This window comes from Eutrigla gurnardus, assembly GCF_963514095.1.
Source record: "Eutrigla gurnardus genome assembly, chromosome: 15".
Taxonomy (NCBI): Eukaryota; Metazoa; Chordata; class Actinopteri; order Perciformes; family Triglidae; genus Eutrigla; species Eutrigla gurnardus.
Window position 1 is genome coordinate 22,994,263 of NC_139938.1, and position 21,507 is coordinate 23,015,769.

The window sequence follows — 21,507 nt, forward strand, 5'->3', positions numbered from 1 at the left end:
TACTCACACTGTGAACATGGAATATGAGTTTTACAAAACATTACATCCAACCAGACTTGTGCTTCCAGGCACAGAAGAATAGCTTGTTGCATACAGATTTGCTATAAATATTCTAGTCTTGCATAAAAAGAAACATTGTCATTTTAGTTGTTTGTGTATCCTCTAACATTTTTTTCCTCCCCCTCACGTACGCAGATTAGAGATGACCAGTGATACCAATGATAACTGCAATGAAACTTTTAGTTGAATGTTAGACATTTCTGATAATTTAGCCATGACTTGGTTTCTGAAATGTGGACCGTTATCACAATAAATTGTTTCTGGGAATCCGAATCTTAGTGCAATAATAGTAGCAAGGATTTTTGCTACCACTATAGCGTCATTTGTGGCTGTTGGTGTGATTTCAACCCATTTTGAAAACATAACTACTATTACCAGACAGTATTTCTTCCCCTCTGATTTGTTTAGTTCGATGAAGTCCATGCATATTGTTTGGAAAGGATATTCAGCTTTCGGGAACGCTCCTCTTTTAGGTCTCATTCTTCCTTGTGAATTGTGCTTGGATCAAATCAAACAGGATGCACAAAAATTTTTAGAGTAATTTTGAAATCCATATGTTGTAAAACATTTACTTATCATTGCCACATCCCTCCTGTTGAGACATGGGTAATTCCATGGCTCAAAATAGCTGCAAATCGATAGAGGGTTTTAGGAAGGATGGGCTTACCCTCAGGTCATCTCCAGATGGCATCGTCTGTTTGTTTTGCTCCTTTGTCTCGCCATAGTGTTCTCTCAGTGTCTGGTGTTGTAGCCTGCATGTCCTTCAAGATATCATGGTCAATGTGTTCTGTGTCAGTATCAGCTACACAAATGTAATCTAAGCCCCGTCCCTCTGTCGCTGCGCGTTTAGCTTCTTCGCTTGCTTTGCGGTTTCCCCGTGAAACTGGATCAGTCCCGGTAGTATGTGCTGCACATTTACACACTGCTACTGTTTTTGGTAGGAGATTAGCATCCAATAAAGTTAGTATCAAATCTTTGTGTTGAATAGCTTTGCCTGTAGATGTTACCATGCCTCTTGTGTCCAAATAATATTATCTCTGGCTGCCATAGGTTGATCATAGATTACACTCTGCAGAGGTTGTGCTAATTCAGCATAATTAGCAATCCATTGCCTGCAAAAGCCTGTCATGCCTAAGAATGACATCATTTACTTTGTGACCTTGTTCAGCTAAAAACTTCAGCAGTGCTAAAGTGTCTATTTTACAGTCAGCTTGAGTTTTTGAAGCCATCAGAATATCATCAACATACAATAGAATTTTGGTGGGTTAAATTTGGCTAAATTTGATGACATCGCCTGTGTGCTGTGTATGTGTGTGTGTGTATGTGTGTGTGTGTGTGTGTGGGTGTGTGTGTGTCTCAGCATGACCTGTCCGTTGAGATAGCCACGCAGGTGGTGATTCTCGGCACCGGGGAGATGAGTCTCGATGCTGTCTGAGTCCTCTGCCTCTTGCCCTTCCTCCTCGTCCTCCTCCGGACCTGCAGCCTCTCACCCAATGTCCAGTTTTAGCAAACATCGTTCCTGTCTCTCGACCTGCTCCCCTCCACGCCCCCTCCCTCCTTTCTCCTCCTCTCCGCCATCCACCCCGCTTTCTCGGTGCACCCTCTCGGTAAAACACATTGCAATCACTCCTTCAATCATCACCATCATCATCAAAACAAAGTAGTCACTTATCTCCTCCTTTCCCTTGTTTCTGTGTATGTGATGAACTAAGAGGATTGAATGTCTTACCGCTACGGGTTTTACCCCCTTGTTCTGCGTCCCATGGGTGCCCTGGTATTTGCGGAGCGGTGGCTTCTGGCAGTTCGGAGGAGACCGGACCATGTGCCGGCCTGGGGTGGAGTGGAGGTGGCCGCAGATGAGGCCGATCCGGGTAGGGGGAGGGACAGGCGTCGGACCCAGAGGGACCTCGTCATCATCTCTCCGTTGCTCTCGGCGAGAATAAAGAACAGGATAAAGATTAGAACTTGTCTGTTTGTGTGCTTCTTTTTCTTTTCTCTCCTGCTACCAATCTCTTAGTTTCCTCCACATTTAGTCTTCCCCGAAACCCATATTTGGTTTTCCACAGCTTAAGATATTTGACGCTGTCTTTATGTTTTTCCTGCATATACTTTGAATCTCCTGTATATCACCTTCCGTGTTCCGTCCGCAACACGAATGGCTGTTACCCATTTTTATTTTATTTATATCTAGTTCACCCTATTCTATTTTATTTTAAATAGGTTGTATATATACTCACAAACAAATATAATAATAATAATAAGAAAAACATACACGGCAGAAACTCACAAACAAATATAATACGAACGTGCTCAGCAAAAAACGAATGTTTGTCTTACCCGAGTGATAGCGCTTTTCCTTTTTTTTGTTAACTCAGGCGGCCTGGTGGATCAAAGTAGTTTACGTCGTTCCAAAGACGTGTTACTGGCCTCAAGACCCAGTACTTTGAGGTAGGGATCAAAGTAGGTATCGTCGTTCCAAAGACGTACCTTATACTGTTCTCAGACCCAGTACTTCGAGGTGCTCGTTTGACCTCGGGTTTTTTACTGACTTAGCAAGACTCCCTCCTAATCAAAACTACCCGATAGGAGAATCCCTCCTCTCCTTTTTTTTTGTAACTGGTCGACTGTTGTCAACACAGTTCTCTGTGTCTTGCTAAATGAGTAGAAAACCTTTTCATCCGATCTGGTAAAACCCTTCTCGGCAAGTTGAGAATCCTGGATTGCCTCGTTGCTTCTTGGGCCGTAGCCCCCGGACTTTAAACCGAGCAATCCTAGACAGCTTTGCGGCGCTTTTCGGGTCTCCCACCCCCTCAACGCTTTTCGGACCTAAGCCCCCGGACTTTAAACCCCGCGCTTTTCGGACCGTAGCCCCCGGACTTTAAACCTGGCCGTCTATTACTGGCACCAGACGCAGTCTTTGAGATCCTAGATCTCGGTCGTTTTACCAAATGGTGAAAACTTTCTCACTCAGGAATTTTGTGTTTGCCCGATTTGTTTTTGATGCCTCAGATTCCTCCTTCGTTCGGACCCCGTCACTGCTCTCCTCTCCAGCCGGGCCCGCCTTGCAAGGTGTTCAGGTCCGGTAGTTGGAGAAAAGAAACAGATATTGGGCCCCACGTTGGGCGCCAAATGTTAAAAGAATTTTTCCGTAAACGAATAAATTCACCCAAGGAGGAGATCGGAGACATAAGTAAAGTCGACGTCTGACTTTAATCTTGTACAAGAGGAGCAGTTACAATGCAACAACGTGTGAGGATGCTACAGAGGAAGTGCTCAAATCAGTGTTGTGACTTCAGTCTTTTAAAGGCACAGGAGATAATAAGTCATTGACAGTTAATCTTCATGCAGAACTAGACATCATGACTACCAGGCCTCTGATAACATTTAGGTCAGCCATGGGGATACTTAAGTAATAAACAGTTCAACACATCAAGCTGTAACCTGAACAAAGAAAACTTAAAGACATGAGGTTATACAAAATTCTTATAACAATGATTGTTCATTGTTTCTGCATAGTGAATGTACTATGCATACATACTCCAGTAAATGATGTTGAAGAGCAGGTAAGCCAGGGGAAATATGACTCTGGAGTAAGAGTCGATCATGTAGCTGTTGCTCATAATGAAGCTGAGGTGTTGCTTTAAAGGGTGCGTGCGGCGTAGCCTGATGCCCTCCGTGGGTCCGCAGACGGTAGAGTTACGAGTCTGGGTGTTCCTCTCTGTATTTGGGGTGCTGGAGACTTCTGTGAAGGAAGTCAGGTCGATGTCATTGTCATGGAAACAGCCATCGAACGCCATAGCCTGGGTGGCGTTGAAGGAGTTGGGGATCGGCAGCGACAGAGGACAGAACGTGAGAGTTAGGCTGTCCAGATGGTCGGAAATGATTTTCTGCAGGACAGACATGTCACTTGATGATTTAGGAGTATATTCTAGGCCACAAAAAAAAACTGAATGAAAATTACCTTTGCCCTCTTGAGCTTCTTCGTCTCCTCCACCGTAGTTAAATAGTTGACGGCAGCGTACTCGATGGCAGACAGGAAGACAAACAGGAAGCTTGCCCACAAGTAGATGTCTACGGCTTTGACGTAAGACACCTGTGGCATAGAGGCTGAGACACCAGTGATGATGGTGGACATCGTCAGGACTGTGGTGATGCCTGGATACACAACAACGGAGTCTTAAAAATCCTCCCTGAACATTTACTATCCGTTGTTCGCATGGATTATATTATACTTGTAGTGTAGTGTTTACTATAATCCAATCAAATCCAATAGACATAATAAATTACACAAATAATAATACACATAATAAAATTCCCAAAGGACCAAAAGGCTTTTAGGAATAGTAAACTTTCTTACTGAGAATTATGAGAATATTGAACAAAAGTATTCCTTTGATTAAAACAGAAAAAGTATTTTTTTTTCTTTTTAAATAACTGTCAACATGTGTTTAAGGCCACAATGACGCATGGTCTCAGTACCCAGAGAAACTCGGGCAGGTACGGCCCTCCTGTCTATCCAGAAAGACACCCAAGACAGCATCACCATGAGCATGGTGGGTAAGTACGTCTGAAGCATGAAGAAGAAGATATGCCTCCTGAGAATGAAGTTTATGTAGAGCCGATTGTAGCAGCCTGAAACAGAGAAACGGAGAAGGCGGAGAGGCGGGCGGGGAGGACGGGGGAGCGAGGCATCCAGTCAGAACAGTGAGCGGCAGCAGACAACAAGACCGTCACTCTGGAACATGTTGCAAACAAAACTAAACACCGGCACTGGATTGTGCAAGAATCTCAGAAAGTACAAGACAAGAGAGAGAACCTAGAACTCCGATGAGAAAGTGATTATTTTCTGGGGCAGATCTGTCTAGAGCTGAAATTATATAGCAACCTCTTAAAGCAGAGATTATTTCACACTGAGAAAAAAATCCCCCCCTTTTTCTATCTTTCTTTCTCAAGCTGAAATGTGACAGTGGAAGTAAGTGATCAGTCATACACATTGAAAATACTTATAATACTTATAATACAGCATGCCACATAAGCACATAATACTGTAAATTTAAAGCCCTAGGAGGATTAGTTACATATACGACATTTAATCTTTAAAACCAAGCATGAAAGGCTGAAGTTCTTTTGCTGTAATAATTTAATACCCTAACTAAATACAATTCAGTGACTTTTATAATCAGCCCACTTTGCAATTATAATGGAAAAGTGAAAACATTACAAAATTATATTTGAACAACAGATATTTTCCATGTAAAAATACCTAGTTTTTATTGTTATTATCACTAATTTAATTATGCTCGTGTATTTTTTTTATTTTTTGTTTGCTGCGGCTACCAGCAGGTGTGAAGATGAAGAATGTATAATACTGTTCCCAGATGTTTGTGGCATACTGTGTTTTTAGGATAAATGAGGAGCTCTCTGGTTGTTTCCAAAGCAGGTACAACTCAGAGGGGCCCTCAAGGCTCTAAACCTCACATACCAGTACTGTAGAAGGAATCCTCGGAGGAAGGCTGGAAATCTTCAATAAAAAACTGAGAGGGCATGATCTCGTCAGTCCTTAATGAATCGTTCCCGTTCTTCCAGAAGAGCATTAGGTCGTCCACATTGTAAGCATCTTCAAGAGAGGAGAGGAGAGAAGGAAGGGTGACTCCTTCACATGTTGCCTCTCTAGAAGAGTCATGGAGGATTTTCTCAGAGGAGAGGAGAGAGCGCACAGAATTGGGACTCCTGACTCTCCTCTGAGATAAGGATCCATGCTTTATCTATGTAACAATTAAAGACAGCATATCTCCCACTCAGAAAGAGAAAAACAGAATGCCTAGTAAATCCTGCATCGGAGAAGCAGACATTTATTTTGGCCGCAGATCGACCTGTTTGAGGATTATGATTTATTTAGTCCGTGCAAAAAGATGGCAATGGTTACTGCGTGTTTATGGAGTTTGGTAATGCACCTAGAGCTTTCAGTGTGTCTTTACGCTCCCATTAGTGGTCAAAAGTATCCAATAATGTGGATACTGTTGTATGTAATTCCGTACACTCAGCACTAGCTGCTGCTTTTCAATTACAAATCAGTGCATCAAAGGTTGTGTAACATGTTTACCAGCAAAACATATCTGACAAGCACATTAAGTTGATTTTTGTGTGTGTGTGTGTGTGTGTGTGTGTGTGTGTGTGTGTCAATGTAATGTGACAAAATAAACATGAATCCTATGAAAAAGTGCAAAAAGAAATGCCCCAACTGTAGTTTTGTACTCACAGCTCTCGAGCTCCAGAGAACAATTGTGTGTGTCCAGAGGGAAACTACTGAAGTCCATTGAGCAAAGTGCAGTCACAGTGATCCTAAAACACAGCTTACAGTTAAAGAAACACCCACAGAAATCAAGCAATTCTGTCATGTATCAGGCAAGGAGGGAGGACCCAAATGCAGGGGCAGTGTGAAAAAAGTCTTTATTAGGAAAACTCAAAAGGTGGCAAACGTACCAAAACAAAAGATCCAGGAAAAACAGACTACTCAAAACCTAAACTAACACTACAAACAAAAACCCACTCCACATGGAGGAAAACAAGACTTCAAACATAAACTGGCGTAAAAACAACTTAACTTGGACTCTGGTGGCATGGAATGTGACGTGACGAAAGACGAATAACGAACTGGCACAAGACAAGGGGAGACGCAGACTTAAATACACAGAGGGATAACGAGCAACAGGTGGCAACAATCAGGGATCAGGGATGACATCAGACCAGGGAACACATGAGGAAGGGCAAGTGACCTGAAACGAGAAGGGAGTTATTTTCAAAATAAGACAGGAAATGACAAGACAAAAACCCAAGACGAGACATTACCTCACCAGCGTGACAAATTCAGCATCAGCAACTGTGTTCACAGAAAATGTTAGATTTGAATTAAGATGCATGCATTCATCTCTGTCAGCTGGCTAGTAAGATGTCAAAAAGGGTATAAAACAAAAGTACTGGACTGAATTTTAACAGTTCTCATGAATAATGTGGTTATTCACTTTGTCTTTGCCTTAGAGGCTCTGTGGCCACAGCAAGCTGTTAGGGATGACGCCATATTGTTGACATCTGTGTCTGAAATGGATATGATGCAGATAGTCTGAAAGCTTCTCATATTCCTTTTAGGCTCTGCTAAACCTCGGACTAATAGTCCAGTGAATTGTTTTATTTCTTGGTTGACATCCTTCTGAAAACATTTTCATAACATTGAAATCATGACTCATTTAATAAGATTAATATACACAAGTAGGGTTAAAGCCAGACTATGTGACTTCCTCTTAAATCTAACCTTAAAAACAAACAATATAAATATGCAGTTGATCCATATTCAATAAAATTCAATGGTCACTAAATGTTGGGCCACTTGCCAATGTATTCCTCCCACTCACTAATAGCGAAAAGCTCTGTAAATTCTGTATTTAAAACTGAAAAAAGTTTGTAAAAAAAGGCAAATTCAATGCAACATTGTCCTGCAGTTACCATTTGTGGCCACAGGCGACGCTGTTGCTGTACAGCAAAAGTTAGTCCTGCTTAAATCGTTTACTACTTTCTTTTAATTTAACCTAAAAGAAACAGTTTTTTTTACCTGACACTGTAGAGGATATTGCCATCAGGAAACACCCTCAGCATGATGTTCTCCATGGTTGTGTCATGGATAAAAGAACGCTTAGAGTGGACAAAGAACACGTCAGGAACCCAAATCTTTTTCACCAGGCGTGCATCGAAGGTACGACTCTTGTTGCTGCTGGAGTTGAAGGCCAGGCGATCGTCCTGCCAGTAATGCCTCAAATACAAGGTCATGGTGAAGTCCTGAAAAATACAACAAAAACAGCGCTGGTGCTCAAGCCCAGCAGAAGAAAAAGAGGACTCTGTATAATGATTGGCCTAACTCCTAGAGGCACATACCATGTTTACTTCAGATATGCTGTCGATGTTCTCCACCTGGACGTCGATGCCGACAGGAATAGCCGAACCTGCAAAAGTTGTAATGGATCAGCTTTTTAGCAACAGTAGACTCACATCCTCCGTGAATCCTCCTTCTCTGTGTTAATCCCACTGCTGAGCTATACGACATAAGCTACATCTTACAGACCACAGAGACAAAAGGTTGGATGATGGCGAAGCCCCCTGACATCATGTTGGCTCTTAAGCATGACTCAGCTCGGAGCTGCAGTCATATCATCTTTTAGTAGACCGTATAGCTTCGTCCCCTCATCAGTTACACATAACTGACAGATAACGGTTCATGCATAACACCTTAGGTGAAGCAGTAATCCTAATCGTCATCGCTACAAGTCTGCTGCTGCTCACTTAGGAAGCACAGATACCATGCTAACAAATACTCAAAGGTTCATAGACATCTCAAACTTGTATCAGCTTTTCATTTTCTCGATGAGCTAAAAGTAACCAGAGAGTATTATTGTGGTAGTATAACTACAAAAATGTTATATTTTGAGAAGATGACCAATTGTACCGCTTTCAAAATGTGCGGCTACATCACTTTGAGAAAACAGTGGCCGGGTCAAACCAATGCAAAAGCCACAAGACGAGATGTTTGTGGTCAAAGAGGCCAGTCAGATATTGGATCGGGCAACAACAGGCTTCTCCCATCATGCCCTGGGACCATGTGTTACCAAGTCTGAAGCCGATCCCAGCATGCACATCTCAGAACAATATCAGTGGACATTTAAGTTCACATGACCCGGAGTAAACCCACACAAATACTGGGAGAAAATGACAGAAGGCACCAGAGCCATGAAATTCACTGCTTCTGTACGCGCTGGGCTGCCAGGCCACATTACAACACTGCAACAAAGAGATGCCAGCACTGCAGTCTGCATGGACCAACCCAAAGGTTTGCTCAAGAAACCTAAATGTCCCAATACTAAACACTGTGTGTTGTAATATTACATAAAAAAGTCCTATGTAGCGTATTGTTGGTCCTTATGTCATCGCAGAGTGACAGAATACTGTAAATGTGTACTAAAAAATCCCATTCTTTCTGTGCCATTATCTGATGAAGGTAAGCACTCAAAACCATCAGTCTATGATTACAGCAGAGTAGTAAAGTGAGAGAGATTATATCAGACTGCTAGGCTCCTGGAGGTAAAAGCCTGTTCATTTGTTTTGACAGTGTTAAGTCACTGTGGTTTTTGATGAAGAACACCTGCAGTGAAAGGACTAATGGGGGTATAAACAACCCCAACATTTGTTAAGCTTCAGCTGAAATCACATTAATGATCCAGTAACAGCTGATGGACAGACTCAAGCCGTTACTGTAATTGTTTTATTTGGAAGTAAATCAAATTACTGGAGTCAGCCCTTCAGCTCCAAAACATGGTATTTTACAGGTGGATTAAAAAAGGTACTGACAAAGCAAATTACTGAGAATATATTTATCTTGTGATGTGCATCTAGAACTAGAATTAGAGGAGCTCATACAGTTCATAACAATGCATATAATACAAAAAGAAAACTACTGTACTCACACTGTGAACATGGAATATGAGTTTTACAAAACATTACATCCAACCAGACTTGTGCTTCCAGGCACAGGAGAATAGCTTGTTGCATACAGATTTGCTATAAATATTCTAGTCTTGCATAAAAAGAAACATTGTCATTTTAGTTGTTTGTGTATCCTCTAACATTTTTTTCCTCCCCCTCACGTACGCAGATTAGAGATGACCAGTGATACCAATGATAACTGCAATGAAACTTTTAGTTGAATGTTAGACATTTCTGATAATTTAGCCATGACTTGGTTTCTGAAATGTGGACCGTTATCACAATAAATTGTTTCTGGGAATCCGAATCTTAGTGCAATAATAGTAGCAAGGATTTTTGCTACCACTATAGCGTCATTTGTGGCTGTTGGTGTGATTTCAACCCATTTTGAAAACATAACTACTATTACCAGACAGTATTTCTTCCCCTCTGATTTGTTTAGTTCGATGAAGTCCATGCATATTGTTTGGAAAGGATATTCAGCTTTCGGGAACGCTCCTCTTTTAGGTCTCATTCTTCCTTGTGAATTGTGCTTGGATCAAATCAAACAGGATGCACAAAAATTTTTAGAGTAATTTTGAAATCCATATGTTGTAAAACATTTACTTATCATTGCCACATCCCTCCTGTTGAGACATGGGTAATTCCATGGCTCAAAATAGCTGCAAATCGATAGAGGGTTTTAGGAAGGATGGGCTTACCCTCAGGTAATCTCCAGATGGCATCGTCTGTTTGTTTTGCTCCTTTGTCTCGCCATAGTGTTCTCTCAGTGTCTGGTGTTGTAGCCTGCATGTCCTTCAAGATATCATGGTCAATGTGTTCTGTGTCAGTATCAGCTACACAAATGTAATCTAAGCCCCGTCCCTCTGTCGCTGCGCGTTTAGCTTCTTCGCTTGCTTTGCGGTTTCCCCGTGAAACTGGATCAGTCCCGGTAGTATGTGCTGCACATTTACACACTGCTACTGTTTTTGGTAGGAGATTAGCATCCAATAAAGTTAGTATCAAATCTTTGTGTTGAATAGCTTTGCCTGTAGATGTTACCATGCCTCTTGTGTCCAAATAATAATATCTCTGGCTGCCATAGGTTGATCATAGATTACACTCTGCAGAGGTTGTGCTAATTCAGCATAATTAGCAATCCATTGCCTGCAAAAGCCTGTCATGCCTAAGAATGACATCATTTACTTTGTGACCTTGTTCAGCTAAAAACTTCAGCAGTGCTAAAGTGTCTATTTTACAGTCAGCTTGAGTTTTTGAAGCCATCAGAATATCATCAACATACAATAGAATTTTGGTGGGTTAAATTTGGCTAAATTTGATGACATCGCCTGTGTGCTGTGTATGTGTGTGTGTGTATGTGTGTGTGTGTGTGTGTGGGTGTGTGTGTGTCTCAGCATGACCTGTCCGTTGAGATAGCCACGCAGGTGGTGATTCTCGGCACCGGGGAGATGAGTCTCGATGCTGTCTGAGTCCTCTGCCTCTTGCCCTTCCTCCTCGTCCTCCTCCGGACCTGCAGCCTCTCACCCAATGTCCAGTTTTAGCAAACATCGTTCCTGTCTCTCGACCTGCTCCCCTCCGCGCCCCCTCCCTCCTTTCTCCTCCTCTCCGCCATCCACCCCGCTTTCTCGGTGCACCCTCTCGGTAAAACACATTGCAATCACTCCTTCAATCATCACCATCATCATCAAAACAAAGTAGTCACTTATCTCCTCCTTTCCCTTGTTTCTGTGTATGTGATGAACTAAGAGGATTGAATGTCTTACCGCTACGGGTTTTACCCCCTTGTTCTGCGTCCCATGGGTGCCCTGGTATTTGCGGAGCGGTGGCTTCTGGCGGTTCGGAGGAGACCGGACTGGGGTGGAGTGGAGGTGGCCGCAGATGAGGCCGATCCGGGTAGGGGGAGGGAGGGACAGGCGTCGGACCCAGAGGGACCTCGTCATCATCTCTCCGTTGCTCTCGGCGAGAATAAAGAACAGGATAAAGATTAGAACTTGTCTGTTTGTGTGCTTCTTTTTCTTTTCTCTCCTGCTACCAATCTCTTAGTTTCCTCGTCATTTGGTCATTAGTCCCCGAAACCCATATTTGGTTTTCCACAGCTTAAGATATTTGACGCTGTCTTTATGTTTTTCCTGCATATACTTTGAATCTCCTGTATATCACCTTCCGTGTTCCGGCCGCAACACGAATGGCTGTTACCCATTTTTATTTTATTTATATCTAGTTCACCCTATTCTATTTTATTTTAAATAGGTTGTATATATACTCACAAACAAATATAATAATAATAATAATAAGAAAAACATACACGGCAGAAACTCACAAACAAATATAATACGAACGTGCTCAGCAAAAAACCAATGTTTGTCTTACCTGAGTGATAGCGCTTTTCCTTTTTTTTGTTAACTCAGGCGGCCTGGTGGATCAAAGTAGTTTACGTCGTTCCAAAGACGTGTTACTGGCCTCAAGACCCAGTACTTTGAGGTAGGGATCAAAGTAGGTATCGTCGTTCCAAAGACGTACCTTATACTGTTCTCAGACCCAGTACTTCGAGGTGCTCATTTGACCTCGGGTTTTTTACTGACTTAGCAAGACTCCCTCCTAATCAAAACTACCCGATAGGAGAATCCCTCCTCTCCTTTTTTTTGTAACTGGTCGACTGTTGTCAACACAGTTCTCTGTGTCTTGCTAAATGAGTAGAAAACCTTTTCATCCGATCTGGTAAAACCCTTCTCGGCAAGTTGAGAATCCTGGATTGCCTCGTTGCTTCTTGGGCCGTAGCCCCCGGACTTTAAACCGAGCAATCCTAGACAGCTTTGCGGCGCTTTTCGGGTCTCCCACCCCCTCAACGCTTTTCGGACCTAAGCCCCCGGACTTTAAACCCCGCGCTTTTCGGACCGTAGCCCCCGGACTTTAAACCTGGCCGTCTATTACTGGCACCAGACGCAGTCTTTGAGATCCTAGATCTCGGTCGTTTTACCAAATGGTGAAAACTTTCTCACTCAGGAATTTTGTGTTTGCCCGATTTGTTTTTGATGCCTCAGATTCCTCCTTCGTTCGGACCCCGTCACTGCTCTCCTCTCCAGCCGGGCCCGCCTTGCAAGGTGTTCAGGTCCGGTAGTTGGAGAAAAGAAACAGATATTGGGCCCCACGTTGGGCGCCAAATGTTAAAATAATTTTTCCGTAAACGAATAAATTCACCCAAGGAGGAGATCGGAGACATAAGTAAAGTCGACGTCTGACTTTAATCTTGTACAAGAGGAGCAGTTACAATGCAACAACGTGTGAGGATGCTACAGAGGAAGTGCTCAAATCACTGTTGTGACTTGAGTCTTTTAAAGGCACAGGAGATAATAAGTCATTGACAGTTAATCTTCATGCAGAACTAGACATCATGACTACCAGGCCTCTGATAACATTTAGGTCAGCCATGGGGATACTTAAGTAATAAACAGTTCAACACATAAAGCTGTAACCTGAACAAAGAAAACTTAAAGACATGAGGTTATACAAAATTCTTATAACAATGATTGTTCATTGTTTCTGCATAGTGAATGTACTATGCATACATACTCCAGTAAATTATGTTGAAGAGCAGGTAAGCCAGGGGAAATATGACTCTGGAGTAAGAGTCGATCATGTAGCTGTTGCTCATAATGAAGCTGAGGTGTTGCTTTAAAGGGTGCGTGCGGCGTAGCCTGATGCCCTCCGTGGGTCCGCAGACGGTAGAGTTACGAGTCTGGGTGTTCCTCTCTGTATTTGGGGTGCTGGAGACTTCTGTGAAGGAAGTCAGGTCGATGTCATTGTCATGGAAACAGCCATCGAACGCCATAGCCTGGGTGGCGTTGAAGGAGTTGGGGATCGGCAGCGACAGAGGACAGAACGTGAGAGTTAGGCTGTCCAGATGGTCGGAAATGATTTTCTGCAGGACAGACATGTCACTTGATGATTTAGGAGTATATTCTAGGCCACAAAAAAAAACTGAATGAAAATTACCTTTGCCAGTTGACGGCAGCGTACTCGATGGCAGACAGGAAGACAAACAGGAAGCTTGCCCACAAGTAGATGTCTACGGCTTTGACGTAAGACACCTGTGGCATAGAGGCTGAGACACCAGTGATGATGGTGGACATCGTCAGGACCGTGGTGATGCCTGGATACACAACAACGGAGTCTTAAAAATCCTCCCTGAACATTTACTATCCGTTGTTCGGATGGATTATATTATACTAGTAGTGTAGTGTTTACTATAATCCAATCAAATCCAATAGACATAATAAATTACACAAATAATAATACACATAATAAAATTCCCAAAGGACCAAAAGGCTTTTAGGAATAGTAAACTTTCTTACTGAGAATTATGAGAATATTGAACAAAAGTATTCCTTTGATTAAAACAGAAAAAGTAGTTTTTTTTCTTTTTAAATAACTGTCAACATGTGTTTAAGGCCACAATGACGCATGGTCTCAGTACCCAGAGAAACTCGGGCAGGTACGGCCCTCCTGTCTATCCAGAAAGACACCCAAGACAGCATCACCATGAGCATGGTGGGTAAGTACGTCTGAAGCATGAAGAAGAAGATATGCCTCCTGAGAATGAAGTTTATGTAGAGCCGATTGTAGCAGCCTGAAACAGAGAAACGGAGAAGGCAGAGAGGCGGGCGGGGAGGACGGGGGAGCGAGGCATCCAGTCAGAACAGTGAGTGGCAGCAGACAACAAGACCGTCACTCTGGAACATGTTGCAAACAAAACTAAACACCGGCACTGGATTGTGCAAGAATCTCAGAAAGTACAAGACAAGAGAGAGAACCTAGAACTCAGATGAGAAAGTGATTATTTTCTGGGGCAGATCTGTCTAGAGCTGAAATTATATAACAACCTCTTAAAGCGGAGATTATTTCACACTGAGAAAAAAATCCCCCCCTTTTTCTATCTTTCTTTCTCAAGCTGAAATGTGACAGTGGAAGCAAGTGATCAGTCATACACATCGAAAATACTTATAATACTTATAATACAGCATGCCACATAAGCACATAATACTGTAAATTTAAAGCCCTAGGAGGATTAGTTACATATACGACATTTAATTTTTAAAACCAAGCATGAAAGGCTGAAGTTCTTTTGCTGTAATAATTTAATACCCTAACTAAATACAATTCAGTGACTTTTATAATCAGCCCACTTTGCAATTATAATGGAAAAGTGAAAACATTACAAAATTATATTTGAACAACAGATATTTTCCATGTAAAAATACCTAGTTTTTATTGTTATTATCACTAATTTAATTATGCTTGTGTATTTTTTTTATTTTTTGTTTGCTGCGGCTACCAGCAGGTGTGAAGATGAAGAATGTATAATACTGTTCCCAGATGTTTGTGGCATACTGTGTTTTTAGGATAAATGAGGAGGTCTCTGGTTGTTTCCAAAGCAGGTACAACTCAGAGGGGCCCTCAAGGCTCTAAACCTCACATACCAGTACTGTAGAAGGAATCCTCGGAGGAAGGCTGGAAATCTTCAATAAAAAACTGAGAGGGCATGATCTCGTCAGTCCTTAATGAATCGTTCCCGTTCTTCCAGAAGAGCATTAGGTCGTCCACATTGTAAGCATCTTCAAGAGAGGAGAGGAGAGAAGGAAGGGTGACTCCTTCACATGTTGCCTCTCTAGAAGAGTCATGGAGGATTTTCTCAGAGGAGAGGAGAGAGCGCACAGAATTGGGACTCCTGACTCTCCTCTGAGATAAGGATCCATGCTTTATCTATGTAACAATTAAAGACAGCATATCTCCCACTCAGAAAGAGAAAAACAGAATGCCTAGTAAATCCTGCATCGGAGAAGCAGACATTTATTTTGGCCGCAGATTGACCTGTTTGAGGATTATGATTTATTTAGTCCGTGCAAAAAGATGGCAATGGTTACTGCGTGTTTATGGAGTTTGGTAATGCACCTAGAGCTTTCAGTGTGTCTTTACGCTCCCATTAGTGGTCAAAAGTATCCAATAATGTGGATACTGTTGTATGTAATTCCGTACACTCAGCACTAGCTGCTGCTTTTCAATTACAAATCAGTGCATCAAAGGTTGTGTAACATGTTTACCAGCAAATCATATCTGACAAGCACATTAAGTTGATTTTTTGTGTGTGTGTGTGTCAATGTAATGTGACAAAATAAACATGAATCCTATGAAAAAGTGCAAAAAGAAATGCCCCAACTGTAGTTTTGTACTCACAGCTCTCGAGCTCCAGAGAACAATTGTGTGTGTCCAGAGGGAAACTACTGAAGTCCATTGAGCAAAGTGCAGTCACAGTGATCCTAAAACACAGCTTACAGTTAAAGAAACACCCACAGAAATCAAGCAATTCTGTCATGTATCAGGCAAGGAGGGAGGACCCAAATGCAGGGGCAGTGTGAAAAAAGTCTTTATTACGAAAACTCAAAAGGTGGCAAACGTACCAAAACAAAAGATCCAGGAAAAACAGACTACTCAAAACCTAAACTAACACTACAAACAAAAACCCACTCCACATGGAGGAAAACAAGACTTCAAACATAAACTGGCGTAAAAACAACTTAACTTGGACTCTGGTGGCATGGAATGTGACGTGACGAAAGACGAATAACGAACTGGCACAAGACAAGGGGAGACGCAGACTTAAATACACAGAGGGATAACGAGCAACAGGTGGCAACAATCAGGGATCAGGGATGACATCAGACCAGGGAACACATGAGGAAGGGCAAGTGACCTGAAACGAGGAGGGAGTTATTTTCAAAATAAGACAGGAAATGACAAGACAAAAACCCAAGACGAGACATTACCTCACCAGCGTGACAAATTCAGCATCAGCAACTGTGTTCACAGAAAATGTTAGATTTGAATTAAGATGCATGCATTCATCTCTGTCAGCTGGCTAGTAAGATATCAAAAAGGGTATAAAACAAAAGTACTGGACTGAATTTTAACAGTTCTCATGAATAATGTGGTTATTCACTTTGTCTTTGCCTTAGAGGCTCTGTGGCCACAGCAAGCTGTTAGGGATGACGCCATATTGTTGACATCTGTGTCTGAAATGGATATGATGCAGATAGTCTGAAAGCTTCTCATATTCCTTTTAGGCTCTGCTAAACCTCAGACTAATAGTCCAGTGAATTGTTTTATTTCTTGGTTGACATCCTTCTGAAAACATTTTCATAACATTGAAATCATGACTCATTTAATAAGATTAATATACACAAGTAGGGTTAAAGCCAGACTATGTGACTTCCTCTTAAATCTAACCTTAAAAACAAACAATATAAATATGCAGTTGATCCATATTCAATAAAATTCAATGGTAACTAAATGTTGGGCCACTTGCCAATGTATTCCTCCCACTCACTAATAGCGAAAAGCTCTGTAAATTCTGTATTTAAAACTGAAAAAAGTTTGTAAAAAAAGGCAAATTCAATGCAACATTGTCCTGCAGTTACCATTTGTGGCCACAGGCGACGCTGTTGCTGTACAGCAAAAGTTAGTCCTGCTTAAATCGTTTACTACTTTCTTTTAATTTAACCTAAAAGAAACAGTTTTTTTTACCTGACACTGTAGAGGATATTGCCATCAGGAAACACCCTCAGCATGATGTTCTCCATGGTTGTGTCATGGATAAAAGAACGCTTAGAGTGGACAAAGAACACGTCAGGAACCCAAATCTTTTTCACCAGGCGTGCATCGAAGGTACGACTCTTGTTGCTGCTGGAGTTGAAGGCCAGGCGATGGTCCTGCCAGTAATGCCTCAAATACAAGGTCATGGTGAAGTCCTGAAAAATACAACAAAAACAGCGCTGGTGCTCAAGCCCAGCAGAAGAAAAAGAGGACTCTGTATAATGATTGGCCTAACTCCTAGAGGCACATACCATGTTTACTTCAGATATGCTGTCGATGTTCTCCACCTGGACGTCGATGCCGACAGGAATAGCCGAACCTGCAAAAGTTGTAATGGATCAGCTTTTTAGCAACAGTAGACTCACATCCTCCGTGAATCCTCCTTCTCTGTGTTAATCCCACTGCTGAGCTATACGACATAAGCTACATCTTACAGACCACAGAGACAAAAGGTTGGATGATGGCGAAGCCCCCTGACATCATGTTGGCTCTTAAGCATGACTCAGCTCGGAGCTGCAGTCATATCATCTTTTAGTAGACCGTATAGCTTCGTCCCCTCATCAGTTACACATAACTGACAGATAACGGTTCATGCATAACACCTTAGGTGAAGCAGTAATCCTCATCGTCATCGCTACAAGTCTGCTGCTGCTCACTTAGGAAGCACAGATACCATGCTAACAAATACTCAAAGGTTCATAGACATCTCAAACTTGTATCAGCTTTTCATTTTCTCGATGAGCTAAAAGTAACCAGAGAGTATTATTGTGGTAGTATAACTACAAAAATGTTATATTTTGAGAAGATGACCAATTGTACCGCTTTCAAAATGTGCGGCTACATCACTTTGAGAAAACAGTGGCCGGGTCAAACCAATGCAAAAGCCACAAGACGAGATGTTTGTGGTCAAAGAGGCCAGTCAGATATTGGATCGGGCAACAACAGGCTTCTCCCATCATGCCCTGGGACCATGTGTTACCAAGTCTGAAGCCGATCCCAGCATGCACATCTCAGAACAATATCAGTGGACATTTAAGTTCACATGACCCGGAGTAAACCCACACAAATACTGGGAGAAAATGACAGAAGGCACCAGAGCCATGAAATTCACTGCTTCTGTACGCGCTGGGCTGCCAGGCCACATTACAACACTGCAACAAAGAGATGCCAGCACTGCAGTCTGCATGGACCAACCCAAAGGTTTGCTCAAGAAACCTAAATGTCCCAATACTAAACACTGTGAGTTGTAATATTACATAAAAAAGTCCTATGTAGCGTATTGTTGGTCCTTATGTCATCGCAGAGTGACAGAATACTGTAAATGTGTACTAAAAAATCCCATTCTTTCTGTGCCATTATCTGATGAAGGTAAGCACTCAAAACCATCAGTCTATGATTACAGCAGAGTAGTAAAGTGAGAGGGATTATATCAGACTGCTAGGCTCCTGGAGGTAAAAGCCTGTTCATTTGTTTTGACAGTGTTAAGTCACTGTGGTTTTTGATGAAGAACACATGCAGTGAAAGGACTAATGGGGGTATAAACAACCCCAACATTTGTTTAGCTTCAGCTGAAATCACATTAATGATCCAGTAACAGCTGATGGACAGACTCAAGCTGTTACTGTAATTGTTTTATTTGGAAGTAAATCAAATTACTGGAGTCAGCCCTTCAGCTCCAAAACATGGTATTTTACAGGTGGATTAAAAAAGGTACTGACAAAGCAAATTACTGAGAATATATTTATCTTGTGATGTGCATCTAGAACTAGAATTAGAGGAGCTCATACAGTTCATAACAATGCATATAATACAAAAAGAAAACTACTGTACTCACACTGTGAACATGGAATATGAGTTTTACAAAACATTACATCCAACCAGACTTGTGCTTCCAGGCACAGAAGAATAGCTTGTTGCATACAGATTTGCTATAAATATTCTAGTCTTGCATAAAAAGAAACATTGTCATTTTAGTTGTTTGTGTATCCTCTAACATTTTTTTCCTTTCCCTCACGTACGCAGATTATTTTGTCTGTACTATTGTCTGCAGTCATTGTCTCACGCAGCAGACAATCTAGGTCACTAAGGGTTTTTATTTTGGGAGGCGTAATACCAAAGGCAGCACAGTAACCTACATTAACCTTATTGCACTGCAGGAAAGCACATGGTTGTTAAAAATGAGGAAAAGGAAAGGAAAAGAGGTGGAATTGAATATATATTCTGTATATAAAGGTTTACCTCCAAATCCTGGCCGCATTGCAAAGTCATGGTCTTCAATCCGAAGCAGCTGCTCGGATTTAATTAGCAGAGACTTGGTGCTGTCCAGCTTTTTCAACTTCAGATCCACCCGTCTAAGAACCACAGAGAACAAATAACAGCTTAACACGGAAACTCTCCATCTCCAACACAGGCACACTTGGAACAGAAGAGACAGCTGGTGGAGGGAGTTAGTGGTGGTTAATTGGACTTTTGCTCTCTGATTACAACTAAAGGCCTGAGTCTAAAGGAAATGAAAGTTCTGTGTGATCTAACACCGTTGTAACTGGGTCAGAGAGGTTGTGGGGCTTCTCGTGTCTGGTCTCATGAGTTCATCCTCCACCTGAACCTCCAAGAGGCCCATCTGTCTTCACTGCCTTTCTAGAAATCCTCACGGAGATGTAATGCAAATCAAAAACGTATCATTTCATTGGCCATCGACTAAGCAATATGTGCTCTAATATTATGTTGATGTTTAAATATCGTTATATATAAATAGAGAATGAAATGCACAGATCACCTTCAGCCTCACATGACAAATCATCTGCTCTTACCTTTCCACTTTCCATATTTAAAACCATATTTGTGTTGGCATTGTAAAGCAGCATACAATAAAGCCATAAAGATGCCAGGTGTAAAAAAAAAAAAAGTACATGAAACAGCAGAAGCAGCTCCACAATTACAACAAATACTTCAGCTCACCCTCCATGCTTCTGTTTGGTGTTCTCTCCGCACTCCTCCTTGTGTCTCCTCTTGTTCGGGAAGTGGCTGCTGACGGGCCACAACCAGGCCAAGCACATCAGTCTGAAGGCCAGGAGGGCTATTTTCATGGTTGAGTCGGGCTGGAAAGACCAGAGGAACCCAAACGTCCCTCCCGCCTCGTCAGTGTCTCGCCCAGGCAATGCCACAGCCGACCCGTCCTCTACCGGCACATCCCTCTGTCTGTGTGCCATCCCTCTGCTTACGTCACCTGACATGTTTGTTCTGACTCTCCCCTCCCTCTTTTACGTAAAACCAAATATCAATTTATTCCTATAATGACAAAGGAATACCATTAATTCCTCTCTGTTGAGCTGAACTGTAGGCCACGCCCCTCAAGCCTGGATACACCAGGTTGAGTGCCTCTCCCAGCCTGGCTGACCAGGCTGAGGGCACCAGGTGAGGGTGATTTGCTAATCAACTGGGTTTGGAGTGAGACACACACAGAATCACTACAGAGCAGCAGGGAGCAAGCAGCATGAGAGGTGACTGAGATCTGGTGATTTGGACTGAAACACCAAGACTGTGCAGAACAAAGCTTTCAAGGGAGACGTAGTGATGGGCAAAGGGAAGCTTCGAAACAGTTCGAAGCGATGTTTCAGTCTGTGTTGAAGCCTTGAAACGAATATGAAACCTGACTCTACAGGGGCATCTAGTGGCCACTTCTGTGAACTACATGCTCTGGCCAAAGAAAACTCCTAAATATGTGCCACTATGAAATGAGCCGGTCTTAGGTTTCCTTAATTTAAGTAGAATACAGGTTGAATTAAAGAAACATTATTAAAAATAAATAAATGACACATTGTTATATGCAATACAATAATCAAAGATTTGTATTCAAAAATAATATTTGTTCAGCTCTTTTTGAGCTGAGTCTGTTTCTTTTTTTGGATAACACTTCCCCTGCTTTTGAAAAAATCCTTTCACAGGTACACTTGTTGCAGGGACACTTAAAAATGTCTTAGGCTACGTTCACACCGCAGGTCTTAATGCACAATTCCGATTTATGGCTCAAATCCAATTTTTTGTTTGGCTGTTCACATTACCTCTTTAAATGCGGCCTGTCTACGGATTGCTGTGTGAACAGCTCACGCTCCTGAAGTGACCCGCATGCGCAGTTGATCATTGATGACATCACGCCACAGCGGTGTTTACGGAAGCGAACATGGCAACGGCAACCGGTAACGTGGGACTGTATGGCTTCATGCTAAAAACAGTGTGTGGCGGCAGCCGGCAAATTTGTGAGCGGGTGATTGC

The 21,507-nt window shown here is 42.2% G+C and overlaps 2 protein-coding genes across 2 annotated transcripts; both read right to left on the reverse strand.

Moving 5' to 3' along the window:
- Nucleotides 1-3,584: 3,584 nt before the first annotated feature.
- Nucleotides 3,585-20,379, reverse strand: LOC311026071 (gamma-aminobutyric acid receptor subunit rho-3-like; the record flags this gene model as incomplete). Its single annotated transcript, XM_084029394.1, has 9 exons — nt 20,194-20,379; nt 19,474-19,586; nt 7,987-8,054; nt 7,667-7,890; nt 6,320-6,402; nt 5,543-5,677; nt 4,540-4,692; nt 4,022-4,215; nt 3,585-3,887 (listed from the first exon to the last, which is right to left on the reverse strand). The coding sequence occupies exons 1-9, from the start codon at nt 20,319-20,321 to the stop codon at nt 3,585-3,587; spliced, it is 1,401 nt and encodes a 466-aa protein (XP_083885520.1). The 5' UTR covers nt 20,322-20,379.
- LOC311025283 (gamma-aminobutyric acid receptor subunit rho-3-like) lies at nt 13,145-16,157 on the reverse strand (the record flags this gene model as incomplete). The annotated part of the gene is made up of 6 exons (XM_084028134.1): nt 16,044-16,157; nt 15,820-15,902; nt 15,066-15,200; nt 14,063-14,215; nt 13,596-13,738; nt 13,145-13,507 (listed from the first exon to the last, which is right to left on the reverse strand). Exons 2-6 carry the CDS (start codon nt 15,875-15,877, stop codon nt 13,145-13,147), a joined length of 852 nt encoding a protein of 283 aa, XP_083884260.1. The 5' UTR covers nt 15,878-15,902; nt 16,044-16,157.
- Nucleotides 20,380-21,507: the final 1,128 nt, after the last annotated feature.